The sequence below is a fragment of the Cebus imitator genome, unplaced genomic scaffold (assembly GCF_001604975.1).
Source record: "Cebus imitator isolate Cc_AM_T3 unplaced genomic scaffold, Cebus_imitator-1.0 Scaffold705, whole genome shotgun sequence".
NCBI lineage: Eukaryota > Metazoa > Chordata > Mammalia > Primates > Cebidae > Cebus > Cebus imitator.
In genome coordinates, this window is record NW_016108020.1 from 196,110 (window position 1) to 207,269 (window position 11,160).

Genomic DNA, 11,160 nt, shown 5'->3' on the forward strand with positions numbered 1-11,160 from the left:
AAAAAAAAAAAAAAAAAAGAGAGTGAATTTTATTTTCTGTTGCCAGCAAGGGGTAAAGTGGCTGGAATCCTTTCCAGAAATTGCCAATTTCCAATTTCTGGAGAGAGGGCAAGGGTTTAAGAAGAGGGGCTTGGAATGCAAGAGAGGAAGGGGGCTAAGAGGTGACAGGTGGCGTGACTTGCTCTGATGGCTTATCTTGAATCATTGTTCCATCTGGTGAAGGAGCTGGCATCACTGTGGGCTTGACAGGTTACAAATCAATCACATTCAATCTTGCAGTCAATCTTTAGCCCACAGGGAACTCCCGTCTTGAAGTAATCTGCTGGGGAGAGAATCCTGGAGGTACCTGTTTCGTGTCAGGATTTGGTCCTTGAAGCTTCTAAGGAAATATATGACCAGATAAGTGAGCCCGGTGTGAACTTAACAAGGATCCAGATAAATAAATATTGTATGCATATGGTATGGGAGCATAAGGTGGGAAAGGGTCATAAGGTGGGAAAGGGGAGTGGAGTTTTAAAGGACATCCTGAGTCTGTATTTCAAGAAAAAAGAAAACACATCTGTAGTTTGTCTCAAAGCTATGTCTTGAGACCGGGGAGAAAGAAGAAAAGGAAAAAATGTTTTAAAACATGGTTTGAAGCTAAGCTGTCCTATTACACACTGATATAATTTTTGCAAAGGCAGTTTCAGTTCTCTCATCTTATGATTAGGCCAATGTCTGTGCAAACTTGACTTACTTTAAACTGTTCTTAAAATGTTTATTTTGCCCTCTCTTTTCTCATCTGTGTTAATTCCAGTCTTTGATCATGAGCTATTTGACTACTCTACTCTCATTGGAGAATTAGGCATGTCCCAGGGTTGATCCCTTGGGAAATCGCCTGACTGAAAAAAAAAATTATTTGCAGTGAGAAATGTAATTGTCATGGCCAGTAGATACCAGAAAGTTGCAGTTCACAAAGCTTATTGTGTATTAGATTCACCTCGGGTACTTCAGTGGTTTTATAACTTTCCTTTATGTGCATTACATTGTTGTTCCATCTGGAGTTTCACCGGACATATGATTTAATAAACCTAGTGGGGCTCGGGCATCTGTGTGGCAAGCTACATGGGACTAGGCTGTTTTTGTAATGGCTCCTCCATGACCAGGTCTGTACCTTGCCATTTTCCAGACTCTCAAGTTTCAAACCCCCATAATTGTTACTCTCCCAAGCCTGCCCTTTTCTGATACTATTCATTGCACTATTCCTTTTAGCCTTTCTTTCAGCATGAAAATCAAATAACTTATTGTTCACATTTCAGAACCCTAGTTAACAGACTAATGCATAATAACATTTGTATCCTTGGTAGGTTCAATGCAGAAAATCTGAGCAAGGGAGCTACTTAGTTTATCAAAAGCCATTTGAAGATCATTATCAATTTTCTTTACACATCTAGCTGTCTTTGCATATGTCCCAGAGGCTAAGTGATTCAACAAAAGCTCCTTGTGTTTTGTGTTCTCATTGTTGATGATCTCTGCCATTTTACTATGTGGTCTAGTGTGACTGCACATGAAACCATACTTGATGACAAGAAAAGGGACAGAAAGAAGTCTCATCTACCACCACAGAGAATACTGAATGCATCAACTTCTGTGTGAATTTCTACTGTTGTTTCATGGTATCTGGATTCTCTAGTCAGTTTATAGCCCAAGGACTTGCCAGTCTTCTTGATTTCCTTTTCTGTAGGTTCACTGGGGCACACTGGTATCCAGTGAGTTGTTTAGGTAGCAGCGACTACTGATAGCTTTGGGCTCTCAGAAATCTTGGGTTTTCCTAATGTAGCTCGTGGATGATCTTGTTTCTCTAACCCCAATTTTTAAAAATTACTTATTTATTTTGAATAAGTAATACATTAACATGGTTCAAAAATTAAAACAAAATAACAAGATTTACATTTAGAATCCCCATACCTACTCCTGTCCCCATCTAACTTACACTTCCTACTCCCATAAATAACTACATTATTCGTTTCTTATATATTCTTTCAGTGTTTCTTCTTCTTCTTCTTCTTCTTCTTTTTTTGTAGAGATACGGGGCTTACTATGTTGCCGAGGATGGTCTTGAACTCCTTGCCTCCAGCGATTATTCAGCTTTGGCCTCCCAAAGTGCTAGGAGACGTCGTGAGCCACCGTGTCCTGCTAGTGTTTCTTTATGCAAACACAAGTCATATATATATATATATATATATATATATATATATAATCTATATCTGTAGAGACAGGAGACAGAGTTTGTCTCTGCCACCCAGACGAGAGTGTAGTGGTGCCATCATAGCTTACTGCAGCCTTCAACTCCTGGGCTCAAGCAATTTTCCACCTCAGCCTTCTGAGTAGCTGGAATTACAGGCGTGTGCTGTGCTACCATGCCTGACTAATTTTTGTATTTTTTGTAGAGACAGGGTCTGACTTTGTGGCCCAGGCTGGTCTTGAATTCCCCACCTCACTCTCCCAAAATGCTGGGAATTACAGGCATGAGTCACTGTGCCCAGCCAAAAAACATACATTTTTTTTTTTTTTTTGAGACGGAGTCTCATTCTGTCATCCAGGCTGGAGTGTGGTGGCACAATCTCGGCTCACTGCAACCTCTGCCTCCTAGGTTCAAACAATTCTGCCTCAGCCTTCCAAGTAGCTGGGACTACAGGCGTGTGCCACCACACCTGGCTAATTTTCGTAATTTTAGTAGAGACGGGGTTTCACCATGTTGGCCAGGCTGGTCTCGAACTCCTGACTTCAGTTGATCTGCACGCCTCGGCCTCCCAAAATACTGGGATTACAGATGTGAGCCACTGCTCCTAGCCAAAAATGCACATTCTTATTTTCCCCCTTTGGTACAAAAAAGGTAGCATATTACTGTACGCTGTTCTGCATCTTGCTTTCTTTCCCTAACTACATCCTGGAGATCTTTCCATATCAGTACTTATAGAGCTTCCTCATTCTTAAGGTTCCTATAGTACAGTATTCAATTGTATCGATGTACCATAGTTTATTTAACTAGTCCTTTATTGACAGATACTTGGGATTTTTCCTGTCTTTTGCTGTGACAAACAACAAGAAAATGTACATACATAAATACACAAAGTACAGATTTATCCTTATACTGGAGTCACAGAAATGGAACTGCTGGCTCAAAGGGTAAATGTATGAAATCTTTGTATCACTTAGAGTTTACCTGCTGTATGTGTGAAGAAGAGATCCAACTTTTCTCTATAGCTATGCAGTTGTCTCAACACCATTGATTTAAAATAAAAGTCAATTATTACACCACTGATTTGACTTGGTACTAATTTTCTATGTGCATTTGGTACTATTTATAAACTTTTGATTCTGTCCCATTGATCTTTCTACTCATGTTCCAGTGACTCAATGTGTGCTTTTCTCATTTTGCAAGGTTAGCTCATCATAGTTTTATTAGGGAGGGGACTGTTACTGTAACAAAGATTGTACACAAGTAGTTTAAACAAGATAGAAGTTGATTTCTCTGTCATGTTAACAGTATAGAAGTGAGTGGCCCAGGGCTGGTAAGGAAGCATTACCATCACTTAGGCCAAAGTGGCTGCCCCAGCTTCTGCCATCTCCCAGTCAGCAGAAGGCAGAAAAGGGCCAAAAGACAGCATGAACTTTCCTTTTTAGGGTCACTCTGTGGAAAGAGCTTACATCAGTTGCCCAGAACTTGGTAACATGGCCACTCCAAGCCACAAGGAAGATAGAGAGATGTAGTCTCCTGCTAGATAGCCATGTGTTTGATTAAAATTTAGGAGTTCTATTAGTAAAGAAAGGGAAAAATGGTCTCTATTACAGTGATAATCTGATGGTAAGGACCTCAATGTAGAAGGTATTGGGGCATTGTAACCTAAATAGTGGCATAAACTTTCCTCCAGGAATTCACAATAGAGGATTGGTGCAGAGAAGTCTAGGGTTCACATAGGCTCTACCTCTTACTTTCATATTTTTGAGGTTCTCTTTGCTCAGAATTGTATTTACTGTTTGTTAGAGCTCTTGCATGCGCTTTCTCTTTCTTTCTGTATAAGTTGCAGTGTGTGCATTTTTTTCTTTTGTTCTTTTCTCACTGCTTTACTCACAGGTCCCTGGAGACATCAAGCTATTTCTGAGGCAACTCTTTGGGCTTGTTAATGTATTAATTGGCAAAAAGAAGCCTCTCAGGGAACAAAAGCCTGAGTCTGTTTATACCTCTGAATTTCCTATCTCTCTTCCTTTGATATCTCCCTTGAATGTGATAAAGAATAGTCAATTTAAGTGGCTCAAGTGGCTCTTTTACATTTACAGAAGGCCATGCTTGTATATAAAAGGGGATCTGGGTAATGGGTAACTAAACTAAAGGATAGGAAAAAGCCACAAAGGAAAGATCCTAAAGCCTTAGAGAAACCATATGATTTATCACCTAAATTGGGATGCTTTAAAGAGTTCAGGGAGGCTGGGCGTGGTGGCTCACACCTGTAGTCCTAGTTACTTGGAAGACTGAGGCAAAAAGATTCCTTGAGCCCAGGATGTTGTGTCTGATTGCAGTGAGCTGATTGCTGGACTGCACTCCAGCCTGGGAGATGGAGTGAGGTCCTGTCTTTAAAACAAGCAGACGAACAACCCCCCTGCCACCACGCGCCCCCCCCCAAAAAAACAAAAAACCACAAGAAGATTTTCTTTTGGCACACACATGTTTTGATAAGTTTCTTAGTTATATCTGTCTCTAATATTGTGTTAATGGCATTTTTCTGAAAAATGTATTTTTTTCAATATGCTCTTATTGTTTTAAGTATTTTCATAAAACTGCCCGCAATCTGTCTCACAGTTGCATTTTATGGTTAACAAATGTAACATTACAGACATCTTCAATTGATTTTTTTCTCTATAGATCATGTCTACCTAAAAGGAAGAAGTGTAGGCAAAATATGGAGGGGTCATTCGGGCCAAGATTGAGAACTGCAGCCTGGGACACACTTCCAGGTTGCTTTGAAGAGTACTCTGGAGAACAAAGGGGAGACTGGAATTTTTTAAGAAAAAAGGATGAATCAGGAGAAGGAGTGATTGCAAAGTTGTCTGTCAGGAATTCTCATTGGTTTAAAGAAATAACATTGGGCCTGGTGGTGACTTACACCTGTAATCCCAGCACTTTAAGAGGCTGAGGCGGGTGGATCACTCAAGGTCAGGAGTTCGAGACCAGCCAGGCCAACATGGTGAAACTCCGTCTCTACTAAAAATACAAAAATTAGCCGGGCATGGTGATGTGGGCTGGTAATCCCAGCTGCTTGGGAGGCTGAGGCAGGAAAATCACTTGAACCCGGGAAGTGGAGGTTGCAATGAGCCGAGATCACACCACTGCAATCAAATATGGGAAACAGAGTCAAACTCGGTCTCAAAAAAAAAAAAAAAAATTGGGAACCTAAGGCGGGTGGATCACGAGGTCAGGAGTTTAAGACCAGCCTGGCCAAGATGGTGAAACCCCATCTCTACTAAAAATACAAAAATTAGCCAGACGTGGTGGTGGGCGCTTGTAATCCCAGCTACTCGGAAGACTGAAGCAGAGAATTGCTTGAACCCGGAAGGTGGAGGTTGCAGTGCGCCGAGCGAGACTCCGTCTCAAAAACAACAAAAAGCCAGCAAGGGGTCTCTCTAGAGCAAACTAGCAAGATGGAATCTCATATCGATATCAGAATCTAATAATGGGAGTTATATTTCATCATTTTTGCCACATTCTATTGGTTAGAAGCCAGTCATAGGTCCAGCTCACATTCAAGGGGAGGGAATTATAGAAAGATGTGAACACGGCTGGGCGCGGTGGCGCATACCTATAATCCCAGCACTTTGGGTGGCTGAGGCGGGTGGATCACGAGGTCAAGAGATTGAGACTATCCTGGCCAGCATGGTGAAACTCCACCTCTACTAAAAATACAAAAATTAGCTGGGCGTGGTGGTGCGTGCCTGTAGTCCCAGATACTTGGGACGCTGAGGCAGGAGAATCGCTTGAACCCGGGAGTTGGAGGTTACAGTGAGCCGAGATGGCACCACTGAACTCCAGTCTGGTGACAGAGGTAGACTCTGTCTCAAAAAAAAAAAAAAAAAAAAAATGTGAACACTAGAGGGCAGAGATCATGGGCACCACCTTAGAATTCTTCCCAGTGTTCCCTGGGAAATGGCTCTGAGATTGAGATTTGTATGCAGGTGTATTACTGGGGGTTGCTTCTGGGAACAACACCTGTAAAGGAGTAAAGAAATCAGATTTGGATAGAGAGGGAGAAGTTTCAGTAGAGGCTTCAGTCAACCCCACAGACGGTTCTGAAGCAGAGTTGGTCCTTTAGAGATGTCCTGAAAAGAAGCAAGGAAGCCAGGCCTTTGGAACTGCATTGAGCAATCATTGATGGATGCCCTTGGGAAGTGAGTATAGCCTTAGGCAAGGCAGATTCCTCCATCAGAGGGCAGTTTCTGGGGAGAGACTCAGCTGTGAGCCATAAGCAACCAATACTCCCAGCAGCTAAGAATGAGTGCCTCAGTTCTGAAACAGGGAATCTGAGTGACGTATCACCTGTCCCTGCTCAGTCCCTGCCTGCAACCAATAATGCTGGCGGCAGGCCAAGTTTTCATTTGTATAGGAGTATAATTTTGTAACTTCACTTCAGCCTCTCATTGGTCGCTTTATGCAACCGATCAGACTGATCATGGGCCACTACTTCATTTGCATGGGGTGTACACCAAATGACCAATGGGAAACCTCTAAACGGTATTTAAACCCCAGAAAATTCTGTAACCAAGTTCTTGAGCTGCTTGCTCAGGCCTGCTCCCGCCCTTTGGAGTATACTTTTGAAACAGACTCTGCAAAGATCATAACTGAGGAAATTATGACAGTGAAAGTGATCAGACCTACCCTACCTTCTTCTAACCTCTAAAATATCTTTGCTCATTCCTGGGTATAGGTCAAACTAGCCTTGGGAAGGAATTTACAAACTCTGAAACAACTGATAATAGCCCTTTCCCCTTCTTGCCTGGGGATCAGTCTGCCTTTGTAGGACTAACAAATTAGGTACAAGATTAGAAATTACGTTTTAGGGGCCATACAGCCTCTGGCTGCAAGAGTCTGAACCTCCCCAAATTGCTCTTCGAATAACATCACTGTTGCAAAACCTAGGATCAATGCTTGAGATATTTTGCAGACCCTGCATTCTGATGCAGAACATGACACCACTCAGACTGATACTCTGACTCAACTAGTTCCTGCGATCCCACCTAGGAAGAACTCCCTTCAGCAAGAACTCACTTTTACCCTCTTCGATTTCATCTTCAGCCCGACCAATCAATACTCCCCGCGTTCTGAGCCCATACCCCTCAAACTATCCTTAAAAACTCCGATCCCCGAATGCTCAGGGAGACTGATTTGAGTGATAATAAAACTCTGGTCTCCTGCACAGCCATTCTGCATGAATTACTCTTTCGCCATTGCAATTCTCCTGCCTTGATAAATTGGCTATGTCCAGGCAGAGGATAAGATGAACCCATTGAGCGGTTGCACTTTTGTTTTCAATAAATATCTGCTTTTATTGCTTCATTCTTTCCTTGCTTTGTGCATTTTGTACAATTATTAGTTCAAAACTCCAAGAATTTAGACACCGTCCACGGGTAACAGGACTACAAGCAAGGCTGGCTAATTTTTTGTATTACTTTCTTTTGGCATTTTTAGTAGAAATGGGGTTTCGTTATGCTGCTCAGGCTGGTCTCGAACCCCCTGGCTCAAGGAATCCGCCGGCCTTGGCCTCCCAAAGTGCCAGGATTAAAGGCGTCAGCCACAGCCTGGCCCGCTAAACTTCTCTATGCATCAGTTACTTCATTTGCTTAACGAGGATGACAGTACCCACTTCGGCGTTTTGTGAGCATTAGTTAATACATGAAAAATGCCATATGTGTTTGCCATTGGCATCAATCACGCCATAACTAGAAAAATTACATTGCATTTTTGAGTTGAAAATGTTGGGGGCCAGAGTGGACCTAGGCCTTTTCCGACTTCGGAGAGGTCTTTACTGTTAAGTAGGCCTTAAGTAGCAGAATTCCATGAAGGGAGCCAGGAAACCAGGGTTTTTCAAAAGGAGGTGGTATTTGCGCTGATGCCTGGTAGGGCAGTCACGAATTCCAAGGGTTGGGGGTGGCGCCTTTTCCAAGGCAGTCCTGGGCTTGCGCAGGGCTGCGGCTGCTCCGGGCACGGTTCCGGGAAACGCAGCGGCGCCGACCTTGGGCCTAGCACACTCTTCACGTCAGTTCCCAGCGTCACCCGGATCTTCGCCACTTCACTTGTGGGCACCCCGGCGCTGCCTCCCGCTCCTCCCCTAAGTCGGGAAGGTTCCTTGCGGTTCGCGGCGTGCCGGACGTGACAACTGAAAGCCGCACGTCTCACTTGTACTCTCGCAGATGGACAGCGCCAAGAAGCAATGGCAGCGCGCCGACCGCCTTGGGCCGTGGCCAATAGCGGGTGCTTCTCACGGCGCGCCAGGAAGGGGCGGTATGGGAGGCGGGGCATCGGGGGGCGGTGTGGCCTAAGTTCCTGCCCACGCGGTGTTCGGCATTCTGCAAGGGTACAGAGCGCGCGTCTGCAGCCGGCTCTCTCGCTCTCTGAATCACCGACCTCTCTCCCGGCTGTATTTCCAAAATGTCTCTTTCTAACAAGCTGACGCTGGACAAGCTGGACGTGAAAGGGAAGCGGGTCGTTATGAGGTAATTCTGCACGTTTGCCCTCGTGCCCTGTGTGTTCTGTCGCAAACCTCTTTGGCTCGAGCTGAATTATTCTCTTGTCTGCCCTAAGTTGCTTTTAGCTTTCAGCTGGGCCCCAGGAGTCCTAGGCTCGGAGGGCGAGGCTGCTCACAGGTTTGGTGATTCTAGCCCCATTTTCCCAGCCCAGAAAGCCGCCGAAGTCACCCTTCGGGGATGGATCCCACTAAGGAAGGGCTGAGATTGCTGCTGGGACCCATTTTGTCTTTTTTCCTATTGCTGAAATGGAGTTCCGTTGCCTCCACCTCCCAGTCGGCAAGATAGGACTTAATGCTTATCCTGCAAATCTCTAGGCTTCAAGGAAGGGACCTTGAAAGGTCATTTTGTTAATTTCCCTTCCCCCACTGCCCTAGACCGTCCCAGACAAATGAGAAGCGGCCCACATCTCACAGGTCTCTGCACAAAAGGATATGTTTCCAAGAGGATGTTGGTTTAACTGTTCAGGAGTAGACCTCCTATCCCCCGCCGCTAAATAATTGGGGTGGGAGGGTAGGGCGGGGCGCACCGGAGGAGGCCCTGCAGAGCTTATGTAACAGGCCTCTGCTGCCCTGCAGTGTGGTAACGTTGGACTCTTGGCCACACGATTTGCATCAGGATTATGACATACTAGGTAATGGTAGAGCAGGGTGTGGCTGCTCATACTTGCTGGCCTCCAACTGCATCGCCACGTGTGGCTAGAAAAGCAGAATATTAGAGGCAGGGGAGGATTCCTCGTGCACTTTGGGTCTCTTGCTCTGCGCATGTGGATCTCTGGTCACTTACCAACATGGCTTCTCTCTTACCTGCCAGAATTGTTAAGTATAATGTGGAGCTTTTACATTTATCCTTTTGTCACGTGTGGTATAATATTTGTGCATACCAGGAGCAAGGTGCAGGAGGATGATGTGGTATGTAACTGTTGGACTTGACTGTTCATATACCTTAACAGGATCCAAGAGTGGTGTATTTGAGGGGCCATAAAGGTTTGTGTTGATAGCATTTTGCAGCCTTGACCTTTTCGGGTAGTGGTTGATTGATGGGTAGGCATGTGGCTGGTGTAATCTAGCCCCTTTCCCAATTTGGGCCGGTTCAAATGAGGGTTTGTGTTGGATATTAACAGACACATAAGTCAGTAGGGGAGCTCCCTTTATTCTAGCTTCGACATATGAGGACACGTTTGAGTTAGGAAACTGTATGAGTGCCCTAAAAGTACACGTAGCTCTCCCCTTCACTCTAATTTCATTTTGGCCAATATTATGTTGCAGGCAACCTTCTCTGCCCTGCTATGGAGATGGGAGAACCCAATAATTTATGTCCATGAAAAATACCTATGTCATTTCCCCAAATGACATAGGCCTTTGTAATCTGGACAGAGTAGGAATCACAGCCCTGTTAGTACTAGAGGAATGCCCTTTCTCGCCCTCATACAATCCTAATAAAAGGGAATAGACTCTGTAAAAAACAGGACAGGTGGACATTGGCATGCAACTAGCTCTTAGGTTTTAATTAGTTTCTCATGTCTCCACTGCGTTCAAGGCTGACCTTTCCAGATGCATGGACCAACTAAAAGACAAGGAGTGGGACATCATGCTGATCATCTTCCTATAATTGCAGTCTTGGGCTTACCTCTCTACGGAAACTGGCTTGAGGAAGCTAGCTGGGGGTGGGATTGGAGGAGCTGCTTAACTTTTCTCCCTGTGGACCTAATGAAGTTTCAATTAACACACACACTAACCCCAAGCCTTGAAATGATTAGCAAGTCCTGTTTTGCTGATGGAAAATGACCTGTTCAAGGTTACTGAACTACCAAGTTGGTAGCAGAGTCAGGACTAGAATTTGGGTTTCCTTGGCTATCAACTAGATCATCTGAATACTCGAGGATACGTTTAAATAGACCTTTCTTCTGTAATCTGGATACCCTCTACTTATTGAAGCTGAGGACAGGAAGTTACATCATTCCCTGATTATTAATGTATTTCTTTTGAACAGAGAGTCACATTGTAGGCCTACTTTTTTGGAGGCCCCTAGGCAGCCATGCAGTGTCAGCTCAATTCCTTTTTGTTTCAACGTGGTGATTGCTGGCAGTGTTTCCGTAATGGGGCTTCCTGAGTAGTGGCTGCCTCATTTATCGTCTTTGTCCTGCAGAACTGATCTCGGGTATTTGCTGACTCTTCTGGTCCACTGATTTGGATTGCCAAGGGAAACTGATTTGTTGAGGGAACATGGGATAGCCAGAAACCTCTGACTTGTTAATTGCCAAGTTCCACCTTAGTTTTTTAGGACTTTAGTTCACTTTACAGCCTCTTTGAATACACTTCTGCTTATTTTTGCAGTCATTTCTTTTTTTTTTCTCTCATAGGTTGCCAGTCATCCGTTGCGTGC

At 44.3% G+C, this 11,160-nt stretch overlaps 1 protein-coding gene across 1 annotated transcript in view; it reads left to right on the forward strand.

The window, feature by feature from the left end:
• The first annotated feature begins 8,554 nt into the window (after positions 1-8,554).
• The window catches only part of PGK1 (phosphoglycerate kinase 1), a 20,861-nt gene continuing 18,255 nt past the window's right edge, over positions 8,555-11,160 (forward strand). The window contains exon 1 of the mRNA XM_017518815.2: positions 8,555-8,745. Within this exon, the coding sequence (XP_017374304.1) occupies positions 8,681-8,745 (65 nt within the window). The 5' untranslated portion in view covers positions 8,555-8,680. The remainder of the gene's footprint in view (positions 8,746-11,160) is intronic.